The sequence below is a fragment of the Hyperolius riggenbachi genome, chromosome 8, assembly GCF_040937935.1.
Source record: "Hyperolius riggenbachi isolate aHypRig1 chromosome 8, aHypRig1.pri, whole genome shotgun sequence".
Lineage (NCBI taxonomy): Eukaryota > Metazoa > Chordata > Amphibia > Anura > Hyperoliidae > Hyperolius > Hyperolius riggenbachi.
The window spans coordinates 265121823-265136197 of record NC_090653.1 but is presented as its reverse complement, the minus strand read 5'-3'; the positions used below and the strand labels follow the sequence as shown (position 1 = coordinate 265136197).

Genomic DNA, 14375 nt, shown 5'->3' with positions numbered 1-14375 from the left:
AAACAACCCCAGACCATCACACTACCACCACCATATTTTACTGTTGGTATGATGTTCTTTTGCTGAAATGCTGTGTTACTTCTACGCCAGATGTAACGGGACACGCACCTTCCAAAAAGTTCAACTTTTGTCTCGTCGGTCCACAAGGTATTTTGCCAGAAGTCTTTGCAATCATGGAGATGTTTTTTTAGCAAAATTGAGACGAGCCTTAATGTTCTTTTTGCTTAAAAGTGGTTTGCGCCTTGGATATCTGCCATGCAGGCCGTTTTTGCCCAGTCTCTTTCTTATGGTGGAGTCATGAACACTGACCTCAATTGAGGCAAGTGAGGCCTGCAGTTCTTTAGATGTTGTCCTGGGGTCTTTTGTGGCCTCTCGGATGAGTTTTGTCTGCGCTCTTGGAGTAATTTTGGTCGGCCGGCCACTCCTGGGAAGGTTTATCACTGTTCAATGTTTTTGCCATTTGTGGATAATGGCTCTCACTGTGGTTCGCTGGAATCCCAAAGCTTTAGAAATGGCTTTATAACCTTTACCAGACTGATAGATCTCAATTACAGTACTTTTGTTTTCATTTGTTCCTGAATTTCTTTGGATCTTGGCATGATGTCTAGCTTTTGAGGTGCTTTTGGTCTACTTCTCTGTGTCAGATAGCTCATATTTAAGTGAGTTCTTGATTGAAACAGGTGTGGCAGTAATCAGGCCTGGGGGTGGCTACAGAAATTGTATGCAGGTGTGATAAACCACAGTTAAGTTATTTTTTCACAAGGGGGGCAATCACTTTTTCACACAGGGCCATGTAGATTTGGAGTTTTTTTTCTCACTAAATAATAAAAACCATCATTTAAAACTGCATTTTGTGTTCAGTTATGTTATCTTTGACTAATAGTTAACGGTTTTTGATGAGCAGAAACATTTAAGTGTGACAAACATGCAAAAGAATAAGAAATCAGGAAGGGGGCAAATAGTTTTTCACACCACTGTATATAGAGCACAATGTAGGAATATTAAACTATCTATAAACAACATTTGAACATCATTATACACATAACTTTGCGTACTACCTATAACAACCAGTGGAGGGACATATACCGCATTCTCAATAAATCTTGGCCAGCTTTGCTTTCAGACACCACGATTGCCAGATTTATTACACCCCAAGCTTCCATTACAGCGAAAAGGTGTCCAAGCCTCAAAGATAAACTGTGTTCGAGCCACTTCATTGAAGGGAAGAAAAGATGTAGAGGCCCCCTCAAAGGTAGCTACCCATGTGGGGAGTGCAATATCTGTCAGTACATGCGGCCTCAGCAGACTGTTTGCAATGTTACAGGAACTAAAGAATTTAGATTAAGTGGCTATGTTAATTGTAAAAGTAGGGGAATTGTTTATGCACTACTATGTCCTTGCAATAAGATCTATGTAGGACAAACAAAAAATATGCTTAAGACCAGGATACAACAACATCTTTCTAAGATCAGGTTGGTCGCACGTGATGCAGCAAATGGCCAGGCCCTTACATCTGTAGCGTCTCACTTTCTGTACTCCCATGGGGGTTTACCCATGGGCTTACGTATTATTGGTATTGCACAGATCAGATTAGGGTTAAGAGGTGGTGATATAGTCAAGAATCTATTAAAACAAGAAGCTAGATGGATCTATCAATTGGGTAGTATGGCTCCCCTGGGCATCAATGAAGAGATTGACTGGTCGGGCTATTTGGGATAATGAGACCTGCCTGTTCTGTGGTTTATATGATGCCCATGGTTATATGAATATTCACTAACGGTGACTGTATTCTTTTTATGCAGATTGTATTCTATGTCATGATCCATATGATGTGGACTTCCTTTAAATATGGACTTCCTCTTTAATGGACCCCTTTGGACTCTCAGTGGATTTGAACTTGGTCTTTGGAACATTCTGGACTTGGACCCCATTCCGCGGCCGTTGTGAGTCGGTTTGCGGTCGTTGAGAGTCATTTGTGCTCCCCCTTTATGGAACTCTGATACATGTCTCTACCCCTGGGATGTACAAGCCTTATGGACGTTATGGACCTTGTCCCTTTAAGTATGGTCCTTATGTGATGTGCTTGTATAAAGGATGCGCAAAGTTATGTGTATAATGATGTTCAAATGTTGTTTATAGATAGTTTAATATTCCTACATTGTGCTCTATATATATGATAGGATGTAAGAATAACAATCTCTTATTCAACTTTATTATCTATCAGTTTGACTGATATGTATGCACCTCTGTGTTTTTTTCCGTCCTCCTATTTGGGATTCTGCTCTTCTGGTCCTTTGTGGCTTTCCTCTGTGGGGTATCCTATTGCCTTTGCCTCTCAGGCCTGCGCACTACTCACCTTGCGGCTTCCTGGTTCGCAGCTGCGCTCCAGCGTGGTTTCTGCTTCCTCCTGACTTGTCTCCCACATTTCCTGCCCGCTATGACGTCACTTCCGGGTGACGCGCAGCGGGCGTCTATGCACATACACCCTCTCTCTTCAGTATTTAAACGCCGTCTTGGCGTGCACAACCTGCGGTGTCCTCTCTCCTTCAAAGCAGGGTGACGCCCGCAGAACATGTGGGATAGTCCTTAGGGGTACCGACTCTTCCCTGCTTCTAGCATCTGATCCATCCAGTCCTTACCTGGGGATAAGTATTGTTCTCCTTTTCACAGCTTTTCACCATTTCTCTTTGCATGCACCCATTCTATAGGCTGCTCCAGTCACTACTAGTCTATTTGCTCTGCAGATTTTTGTCACATTATATATTACTAGTTATAGCATTGTTTGCACAGGTAATTTTGCACTTTGGGGTATACCTCCCTTCCTTCACCTATTTATACTGAACCCGGGTTCAAGTATTGGTGGGCTCTTTGATAGATGCCCATCATGCTGGTTTTTGACTCTATTTATCATCAGATGTATTGTGATTTACTCTTCAGATGCTAGATTTATTTATATATCATTATATGCATTCATGATTGTTTTGCTACAGGGAATGGTCTTTGCCGTATATTTTAATTGATTTTAAATTTCATGTTGAATCTCATTGGCCTCAATTCACTAAGATCATGCTAGAGATAATAAGGCAAGAGAAAACTTACCTCCACACAGTGAGAGAGTTATCTTACCTCTTCATTCCTTAAGTTACCTCCTCTGTAGTTAATTTACCTCCTCTGTAGTTAATTTACCTCCTCTGTAGTTAATTTACCTCCTTTGTAGTTATTTTCACATGCAGCTAATTAACAGCCTGTCTTTAACTCTGGAGTTATTTTAAGGATTGGAGAGTTAATTTAAAGACAGAAGAGTTAACTTTAGGCTTGCCTGAGGTAAAATGTTTCCTGAATACTACATGCCTTATCACCATGGTAACAACTCTAGAAGAGTTATTAAAGACAGGAGATAAGTTTAGTGAATTGAGGCCATTATGTCTTCAATTACCCTTATCTAGAGTGACCAGACGTCCCGGATTGCCCGGGACACGTCCCGGATTCGGGGTCCGCTGTCCCAGGCTTAATGAGGTCCCGGGAAACGTCCCGCTTTCAGCAGCGGGACGTCCCGGCCTCGGGACTCTGGCCACTCTCTCCTCAATGAACTGGCAGCGGCGTCTATAGACGCCGTGCCAGTTCATTGCCTGCAGCCCCGCTCCAGCCTCCTCTTCCGGTGTCTGTTTCCGACACCGGCAGGCGAGCAGGGCTACGGCAAGATGGCTGCCGAAGCCCTGTACTGGAGACCTATTTGTGTCTCCAGTACAGGGCTTCGGGCGCCATCTTGCCGTAGCCCTGTCAGCGCGGGAGAGAAGAGCAGGAGGAACAAGACGGTCCCGGGACGGAGCAGCGCGCCAGAGGCCGGACACTTCTGCCAGGTGAGTAAATCATTGCTTTCTTTTCCAGGTGAAATGTTTGCCCGCATTAGGTTTCTTTTCCAGGTGAAATGTTTGCCCGCATTGTTTCTTTTCTAGCGAAATGTTTGCCCGCATTGCGTTTCTTTTCTGGCGAAATGTTTGCCCGCATTGTTTCTTTTCTAGCGAAATGTTTGCCCGCATTGTTTCTTTTCTGGTGAAATGTTTGCCCGCATTGTTTCTTTTCTAGCGAAATGTTTGCCCGCATTGCGTTTCTTTTCTGGTGAAATGTTTGCCCGCATTGTTTCTTTTCTAGCGAAATGTTTGCCCGCAGTGCGTTTCTTTTCTAGCGAAATGTTTGCCCGCAGTGCGTTTCTTTTCTGGTGAAATGTTTGCCCGCATCGTTTCTTTTCTAGCGAAATGTTTGCCCGCAGTGCGTTTCTTTTCTAGCGAAATGTTTGCCCGCAGTGCGTTTCTTTTCTGGTGAAATGTTTGCCCGCATTGTTTCTTTTCTAGCGAAATGTTTGCCCGCAGTGCGTTTCTTTTCTAGCAAAATGTTTGCCCGCATTGCGTTTCTTTTCTGGTGAAATGTTTGCCCGCATTGTTTCTTTTCTAGCGAAATGTTTGCCCGCAGTGCGTTTCTTTTCTGGTGAAATGTTTGCCCGCATTGTTTCTTTTCTAGCGAAATGTTTGCCCGCAGTGCGTTTCTTTTCTAGCGAAATGTTTGCCCGCAGTGCGTTTCTTTTCTGGTGAAATGTTTGCCCGCATTGCATTTATTTTGTACCGACATGTTGCCCGCATTGCGTTTATTTTGTACCGACATGTTGCCCGCATTGCGTTTATTTTGTACTGACATGTTGCCCGCATTGCGGTTATTTTGTGCTGACATGTTGCCTATTGCGTTTATTTTCTGGTGTCCGGGGTAACTGTTACTACATTTATTATTTAATGGTCATAGATGGCTATGTTTGCTGCTTTGTGGTTACGGTATACTATTAGCATCACACAGTTTCTGCACACCCATGATGCAAAGTCTCGTTTGTCCACATCATGGCGTAAACACTGCTTTCTTATGCCTCGCTGTTACATCATTACGTTAGCTCCGCCCATACAATGTCATGGCCACGCCCATTTTTTCGGCGCGGCGCAACCCCCCCCCAGTCTTCGCCGCTGCGCGCTCAGTCCTCCCCACTTTTCGACGCGGCGCGTGCGCGCCGCCCCCCCCCCCCACGCCCCCCTCCCCGTCCCAGGTTGGACCCACAAAAATATGGTCACTCTACCTTATCTAAATTGTGAAATAAAGCATTTTGTATTTTTTCAAGTGGTGCTTGTTATGAGGGCTTTCTTTTTCTCCTCCAATACATATTTATAACTTGAGTCCTAGCACACTTGATTCTGTCTGCCGGTGTTGCGGATTCTCTCTGATTATCGAATAAAAGGTGTGTAAAGGCACAGTGCCTCTTTTCTCCTTTCTTCCTCATATTGTCACAAGATTGTGAGCAGCACGTGTCTTCCTATCACCTGCGATCCCGACCCTCCCTGCCACATCTAGTGTCAAGCTTTTCTCTTCAACACTCATTTCAGAAATGTATGAATAGTGTGGAAAGGCACTAGAAATTTTTAGGACAGTTTTTTTCCTCACTTACTATCACTACAGTACAAGAGGCGGGACCAACATGGAGGTGCAACAGTCCTCAAGAAGCTATAGTGAGGGTCTAGGGCAGTGATGGCTAGCCTTGGCACTCCAGCTGTGACAAAACTACAAATCCCATCATGCCTCTGCCTCCCGAGTTATGCTTAGAACTGTCAGAGTATTGCAATGTCCCATGGGACTTGTAGTTCCAGCACAGCTGGAGTGCCAAGGTTAGCCATCACTGGTCTAGGGGGCTCTCCTTAGTGTTAGTGAGGGGAGGAGGGAGAAAAAAAAATTGTGGGTGGGCTTTTTACTTTCACTGGTTTCTTGGCTGTAGGAGGCAGGTTTGCAAATACACCCCATTAATGTGTAACATTGGTTGGGAATACTTACATGGCACATGCAGCTTCCATGCTGCGCAGAAAGACATTTTCTGGAGTCAAGACACCTTGTTGTATCAGTTCAGTCTCCTTTTCCTCCACTTCCTTCAGCATACGCTGCTTCTCCTTTTCTGTACATAAAGAGAGAGAGAATAATTGAATTACAGTATGTATTTCATTAAAAGTGACCTGAATGAAAGGAATATTGAAGCCGCCATTAACCTCCTGAGCGGTATGGACGAGCTCAGCTCGTCCATCACCGCCGGAGGCTGCCGCTCAGGCCCTGCTGGGCTGATTTGCTTCAAATAAAAAGCAGCACACGCAGCCGGCACTTTGCCAGCCGCGTGTGCTGCCTGATCGCCGCCGCTCTGTGGCGATCCGCCGCGAGCAGCGGCGAAAGAGGGTCCCCCCAGCCGCCCGAGCCCTGCGCAGCCGGACCAATCAGTTCCGGCCAGCGCTAAGGGCTGGATCGGAGGCGGCTGACGTCAGGACGTCGGCTGACGTCCATGACGTCACTCCGCTCGTCGCCTTGGCGACGAGGAAAGCCAAACAAGGAAGGCTGCTCATTGCGGCCTTCCTTGTTTGTTCTGGGCGCCGGAGGCGATCGGAAGAACGCCTCCGGAGCGCCCTCTAGTGGGCTTTCATGCAGCCAACTTTCAGTTGGCTGCATGAAATAGTTTTTTTTTAATTAAAAAAAAACCCTCCCGCAGCCTCCCTGGCGATCTCAATAGAACGCCGGGGAGGTTAATGACTTTTTTTTTTTTAAATGCCACTTTCCTGGCTGATGTTCTGAAGCTGTGCCTCAAATACTTTCAGAATCAATGACCAAAACAAGAATGTATATCAGGTGTTGCTGGCTGCATGCTTGTTCTAGACAACCAGTGAGCGGGCATAGTAAAGGGGAACCCCAGATTCCATCATGAACCCCCCTTAGGGCCCCCATTTCCTTCTGGGCACCGGAGGTGGGAAAGTGCCTCTTGTCATGGTATGGAAAAGGGCTTCGCTGCCCCTCCCTTCCAGAGCCCCCCCCCCCATCATGGACCATGCGAGCTGGTATAGCTCAGGGTGTGGAGCACCACGCCGTCCAGGCACCCGAATTCTGGCTGTACCAATCTACATCGGTGACAAGGGGATAAAGACGCTTGGGAGGAGGGAATAAATGATAGGGACTATCTGTTTTCATAAAACGTGTATTCGGAACTCGGTATATATTAACCTCCCTGGCAGTATGATTATTTCCTGATTTTAGGGTCTTTTCTGAACATTTCAGACCCTAAAATCAGGAAACAACCATGCTGCAAGGAAGCCAGCAGCCCCAGCACTCACTCACCTCCCTGGGCTCCAGCGCTGCAATTTTACCTCCATCCTACGGGTGGCGCTGTAACACTTTGGTGAGCTCAATGACGGCAATCTCACCAGAGTGACTCAGAGCCTCCGAGGACAGGAAATAGAACGGCTAAGGACATCTGGATCACCCAGGAGGTGAGTAAAAGCTCCAGCTGCTCTCCATTCACTTCCATTAAAGTGAACCTAAAGTCAAGGTAAAAAAATTAGATTTACTCACATGGGGCTTCCCTCAGCCCCCTACAGCCGATCAGTGCCCTCGCAGCTCCGCTCCGATGCTTCAGGACCCGCCGGCAAACACTTCCGGTTTGGCCGTCACCGGCCGACAGGCATAAGAACGCGAGTGATTCTTCGCGTTCCCAGCCTGTATATCGCCCCCTATGCTGCTATTGCAGCCTCCTGGACCATCGGAGCGTAGCTGCGAGGGAAGCCCCAGGTGAGTGAATCTCATTTTTTTACCTTGACTTTAGGTTCACTTTAAGCCTCCAGCAGGTAGCCCGAGCTCAGCTCGGGATTACCGCCAGGGAGGGTAAAGTGTACCACAGCACAATGTAATTTTAGTGCGTTCAAAAAAAACATATTTTTTCTGAGAATTATTTAACCTCCTTGGCGTTATGATTCTTTCCGGATTTTATGGTCTAAAAGCGGTGCAATTGTTTTGCACCCTTTCAGACCCTAAAAAAATCATGCTGCCAGGGAGATCTGCAGCAGTTCTGCAATCACCTCCCTGGCTCCAGCGCTGTAGTTAGGCCTCCATCCTCCGGGTGGCGCTGCAACTCTAAAGTGAAATCGCTGGCTGTCGTCATGACGACAGCCGGCAATCTCACCAGCAGGAAGCAGAGACCCTAAGGAGAGGAAGAAGAATAGTGGCCGACTTCGGGATCCCACCGGAAGGTATGTAGAAATGCCTGCTGCCCGCTATACTCTGCACACAGCCTCCGGCGGCTACCCCAAGCACAGGTCGGGATTAACACTCTTAGCTGCAGTTTTCCTCCCCGACCCTAGCTCGGGATTACCGCCAAAGAGGTTAAAATCTATTTTCTCAAAAACTACTAGGTCTTTTTTTAAAAAAAAATTGACTTGCTCCCAGAGAAGCAAATTTAGCATTTTTGCGTAATTACAAGTCATTTCAAAATTGCAGAACATAATTACGTTTACGCATGAAATGAATTACAAATTTGCCGTAAATTTCACATTACAATTTTGCATCGTAATTGCGAATTTAAATATTCAAATTATGAGTATGCACAATTTGAGCTCAACGCTAGTATATACGTATAATTGGTGCAGTTGAATTTGGCACTAGTGTAGGCTCCTGGCTACAATCCTCTGTTCCTCAGAAATCTCAGCTAGTAGTATCTGATCACCGTTACTGAAAGCCCCTTCCCTTAAAGAGGAGCTGTTAGGTATAGGGTCTCAAAGAAAAAAAACACATATATCAGTAGCTAAATATTGGCTGTACTTACATTACATATGCATTTCACTGTCCACGTTTGTACTTCACAGAATTTTTATATAGTATTTGCAGAGAATGATGCTCCTGACAGCTCATGGCAAGTTCCATGTTTGTCTGTCTCCTATGAAGCCAAATGTGTCGTCATGTCCTGCCTGCTTCCTGATGATTCGACTCACAAAAAAGATCCTAATAGTTCATGATCGGACAACACTACTGTGCAGTGAATATTAATTAGCCATGTGGCTAGGAACAATAGCGGACTCATGCAGTGTACTCTAACGGAACATGTGCCCTGTGATTTTTCAGTGCTGTGAATTAGGCTGCTGTAACGTCTCACTGTGAAAGCAGCCTTAGGGCGGGATAGGGAAATGAAGGGGATGACCCAAGGTAGTACAGTGGGGAGAAGAGGCAGCCCCAGAATGCTTTGCAGTATCTGTTATGCGTCCTGCCGGCCTCCTTAGGCTCTTGGGAATACAGAGCCTTGCTGTTCAGCACACATCAAGGTAAGAGAGATTTTTAACTTTCCTTTTTGGCTTTCTTCTAAACTGTTTAACACAGGAGAATAGAGGTTTACATTAGCTTTTGCAGCCTGACAGTTACTCTTTAAGCATTACTTCATGAACTAAGGTTATCTTCTACTTGATACCTAATATTAAACTCTATGATATTAACCCCATTCCCAATGCCTAACGGTAACTTCCCCCTACAAGGTCAAATCCTTCCCTAACCTCTTCCTTAAAGGACCACTGTTGCGAAAATCAAGAAATTTAAAATATATATAAATATATACAGTGGGATGCAAAAGTTTGGGCAACCTTGTTAATCGTCATGATTTTCCTGTATAATCCGTTGGTTGTTAAGATAAAAAATATCTTGTTGAAAGATCCATCCCTGGCGCAGCTTCAGCTTTGCCACTGATTCCTGGACATTGGTCTCCAGAATTTGCTGATACTGAGTGGAATCCATGCGTCACTCAACTGTGACAAGATTCCAAGTCCCAGCACTGGCCACACAGCCCCACAGCATGATGGAACCACCACCATATTTTACTGTAGGTAGCAGGTGTTTCTCTTGGAATGCTGTGTTCTTTTTCCTCCATGCATAATGCCCCTTGTTATGCCCAAATTACTCAATTTTAGTTTCATCAGTCCACAGGACCTTATTCCAAAATGAAGCTGGCTTGTCCAAATGGGCTTTAGCATACCTCAAGCGGCTCTGTTTGTGCTGTTGGTGGAGAAAAGGCTTCTTCTGCATCACTCTCGCATACACCAACTCCTTGTGTAAAGTGTGCCGAATGGTTGAACGATGCACAATGACTCCATCTGCAGCAAGATGATGTTGTAGGTCTTTGGTGCTGGTCTGTGGGTTGACTGACTGTTCTCACCATTCTTCGCTTCTGTCTATCTGAGATTTTTCTTGGTCTGCCACTTCAAGCCTTAACTTGAACTGAGCCTGTAGTCTTCCATTTCCTCAAGATGTTCCTACCTGTGGAAACAGGTGGCTGCAATCTCTGAGACAGCTTTCTGTATCATTCCCCTAAACCATGATGGGGAACAATCTTTGTCTTCAGATCATTTGAGAGTTGTTTTGAGACCCCCATGTTGCTACTCTTCAGAGAAAATGAAAAGAGGAGGGAAACTTTACAATTGACCCCCTTAAATACTCTTTCTCATAAGTGGATTCACCTGTGTATGTAGGCCAGGGGTCACTGAGCTTACCAAGCCAATTTGAGTTCCAATAAATAGTTCTAAAGGTTTTGGAATCAATAAAATGACAACAGTGCCCAAATTTATCCACCTGCCTAATTGTATTCTGTAAATCCAATAAACTTCATTTCACTTCTCAAATATCACTGTGTGTGTCTCGTATATAATATATTTAACTGACTTTTTTTTATCGTAACAACCAACGATTTATACTAAAAAATCATGATGAATAACAAGGTTGCCCAAACTTTCGCATCCCACTGTACATATAAGAAGAATGTTTCTTCCAGAGTAAAATGAGCCATACATTACTTTTCAATGTTGCTGTCACTTACAGTGGGTAGTAGGAATCTGACAGAACTGACAGGTTTTGGGCTAGTCCATCTCCTCATGGGGGTTCTCAGGGTTTTCTTTATTTTCAAAAGCACCTAGTGAATGGCAATTGCTCTACCCAACTGCCAAACAAGTGTGCAGTGAGCAGAGAAGCTCGCCAGCATCTTTGTATAAATCTTTTTCAGGGAGTGTCTTTATAAAGAATAAAGCCCATGCTGAGAATCCCCCATGAAGAGATGGACTAGCCCAAAACCTGTCGGTAATGTCAGATTTCTACTACCTACTGTAAGTGACAGCAGCATAGGAGACAAGTAATCTATGGCTCATTTTATTCTGGGAGAAATGTACTTCTTATTTGTATGTGTTTGCATATATTTTAAATGTTAAGATTTTCGTGACAGTAGTTCCCCTTCCTAATACCTAAAGGTGCCCACTAATGATACATTTTTTTTTTGTCTTGCCAAATCTATGAAGTACACAGAAGGGTAAACTGAATGAATATACTTTGAATGGATATCTGAAGCATTGCCTCATATTACATAGATAAGGTAAAGCTGTACTAAAAAGATTGTATCCTTAGTGGGCACCTTAACCCTAACCTCCCTCTTAAAGAGAACCCGAGGTGTGTTTAAAGAATGTTATCTGCATACAGAGGCTGGATCTGCCTATACAGCCCAGCCTCTGTTGCTATCCCAAACCCCACTAAGGTCCCCCTGCACTCTGCAATCCCTCATAAATCACAGCCATGCTGTGAGGCTGTTTACATCTGTAGTGTCAGTCTCAGCTGCTCCCCCGCCTCCTGCATAGCTCCGGTCCCTGCCCCCGTCCCTTCCCTCCAATCAGCAGGGATGGAAGGGATGCAGGCGGGGACTGGAGTTCTGCAGGAGGCGGGGAGAGCAGCAGAATGACACTATAGAGATAAACACAGCCAGCTCTGACAAGCTGTTTGTCAGCAGCGTGGCTGTGATTTATGGGGGATTGCAGAGTGCAGGGGGACCTTAGGGGGGTTTGGGATAGCAACAGAGGCTGGGCTGTATACAAGGGCGTAGGGCCCGTGGTCGCAGCGGTCGCCTTGGCGACCGGGCCCGGCTCCTGAGGAGGCGGGGGAGGGGCCCGGGGGGCCCATCTCCGTTTGCAGGGCCATGCGCCCGTTCGCGCTGGTAGGAGGGAGCCGCAGCCGCGGGGAGGGCAGCCCGACCTCTTCCTCCCTTCCTCTCCCCGGGCCCCCCCCCTCAGATGCAGAGTAAGCGGCTAACGGAAGCGCTATAGGCAGAACTCACCTCCCTGCGTTCCACTCGCCGCTGATCTCCTCTCTGGCTGGCTCTGCATAGATGCTTACACACGCAGCTTCCGGCTAAACAGGAAGCTGCGTGTGTAAGCATCTATGCAGAGCCAGCCAGAGAGGAGATCAGCGGCGATTGGAACCAGGGACGGAGGTGAGTTCTGCCTATAGCGCTTCCGTTAGCCGCTTACTCTGCATCTGAGGGGGGGCCCCGGGGAGAGGAAGGGAGGGAGAGGTCGGGCTGCCCTCCCCGCGGCTGCGGCCCCCCCTCCATTATGGGGACAGGCAGCTACCTAATCTATCCTGGGGGGCAGCTACCTAATCTATCCTGGGGGGCAGCTACCTAATCTATCCTGGGGGCAGCTACCTAATCTATCCTGGGGGGCACCTACCTAATCTAACCTAATCCTGGGGGGCAGCTACCTAATCTAACCTATACTGGGGGGCACCTACCTAATCTATCCTGGGGGCAGCTACCTAATCTATCCTGGGGGGCACCTACCTAATCTAACCTAATCCTGGGGGGCAGCTACCTAATCTAACCTATACTGGGGGGCACCTACCTAATCTATCCTGGGGGCAGCTACCTAATCTATCCTGGGGGGCACCTACCTAATCTAACCTAATCCTGGGGGGCAGCTACCTAATCTAACCTATACTGGGGGGCACCTACCTAATCTATCCTGGGGGCAGCTACCTAATCTATTCTGGGGGGCAGCTACCTAATCTAACCTATACTGGGAGGCACCTACCTAATCTATCCTGGGGGCAGCTACCTAATCTATCCTGGGGGGCAGCTACCTAATCTAACCTAATCCTGGGGGGCAGCTACCTAATCTATCCTGGGGGGCACCTACCTATTCTAACCTAATCCTGGGGGGCAGCTATCTAATCTATCCTGGGGGGGCAGCTACCCAATCTATCCTGGGGGGAAGCTACCTAATCTATCCTGGGGGGCAGCTACCTCATCTAACCTATACTGGGGGGCACCTACCTAATCTATCCTGGGGGCAGCTACCTAATCTATCCTGGGGGGCAGCTACCTAATCTAACCTATACTGGGGGGCAGCTACCTAATCTAACCTATACTGGGGGCACTTACTTATCTAACCTGTATTGGGGGCACCTAGCTAGCCTATACAGGTGGCAACTAAACTGGCTACCTATATTGGAGGCACCTACCTAACTAACCTATACTGGGGGCACCTACCTATCTAACCTACGCTGGGGGCAACTATTCTGGCTACCTATATTAGAGGCACCCACCTAGCTAACCTGTACTGGGGGCACCTATCTATCTAACTTATACCGGCGGCGCCTGCCTATCTCACCTATACCGGGGGCAACTATACTGGCTTACCTATGCCTGACTACCTATACTGGGGGTACCTATAGCTGGCTATAGGGATTTTGATATGTGTGTGCATCCGTCGGGTGTTGTCGGGGGAGGGGGGGCTGTTGTTGCCGGGGGGGGGGGGGCCCACATCCAGATTCCGCATCGGGGCCCAGAGGTTTGTAGCTACGCCACTGGCTGTATAGACAGATCCAGCCTCTGTATGCAGATAATATTCTTCAAACCCACCTCGGGTTCTCTTTAACATCAACTCTTCCTGACACCTAACAATAACCATGCCTCTGAACATGAACCCTTTCCAGATGCCTAACCCTATTCTCATAATCCTACTTCATGAAATAACCTCTCTCTGACCCTTCTTCACCACCAGGGCCAAATCCAACACCTCATTTGGGGTGTTTAATGTTCTTCATAGCTGAATACCAGCTGTATCGCCATTTCACTGGTCCCAAAATAAGTGGTGCCGATTTGAACTGATCCCACCAGACTTGACGAATAACAAATATGTTTGAATGAAAGTGACCACTACTGGCCTTCCTGGATGAGCTCCTTTGTCAGCTGCTCCATATGGCTGATCTCAGCTTCGATCCTCTTTGGGTTCTAAGATGAAACACAAAATTAAATTGGATTATTTCATGTAAGAGTGGAATCATGTGTAATTTGATATTCCACTGCCTGTACCCCTTGTGTTGTAATGATGATGGGAACGCTGCTGGTTTCCCACAGAATGGATCCCTTGTCACATGACCACTTACATAAAACGCAGCCAGATCCTTGTGCTTGCCCATCAGATCTTCCAGCTGGTCTTGTAGCTCCATCCTGCATGAAGCAAGACAAGATATGAACGTGTTCCATTTATTACACGTTACTATAGCGCTAATGCACCATTTCATGGAATCCAACAAAAAGTTACTGTGATCCATACACTTCAGTACCCTCTAATAGGCATCAGCCTATGAGAGGGATTAGATTGTGAGCGACTCCTACAGACAGTTAACTGTCAGGGCTGTCCCCAGTACAGTGCTGCACTGGATCGCAGCGCTGTACAAAT

The 14375-nt window shown here is 46.6% G+C and overlaps 1 protein-coding gene across 2 annotated transcripts in view; it reads right to left on the bottom strand.

Annotated features, from left to right (window-relative positions):
- Window positions 1–14375, bottom strand: part of LOC137528553 (synaptonemal complex central element protein 1-like) — a 44900-nt gene that overhangs the window by 7172 nt on the left and 23353 nt on the right. For both annotated transcript variants that reach the window (XM_068249886.1, XM_068249887.1), the window contains 3 exons: window positions 14080–14143; window positions 13858–13924; window positions 5863–5980 (listed from right to left, as the gene is read on the bottom strand). In XM_068249886.1, coding sequence (XP_068105987.1) covers window positions 5863–5980; window positions 13858–13924; window positions 14080–14143 — 249 coding nt within the window. The remainder of the gene's footprint in view (window positions 1–5862; window positions 5981–13857; window positions 13925–14079; window positions 14144–14375) is intronic.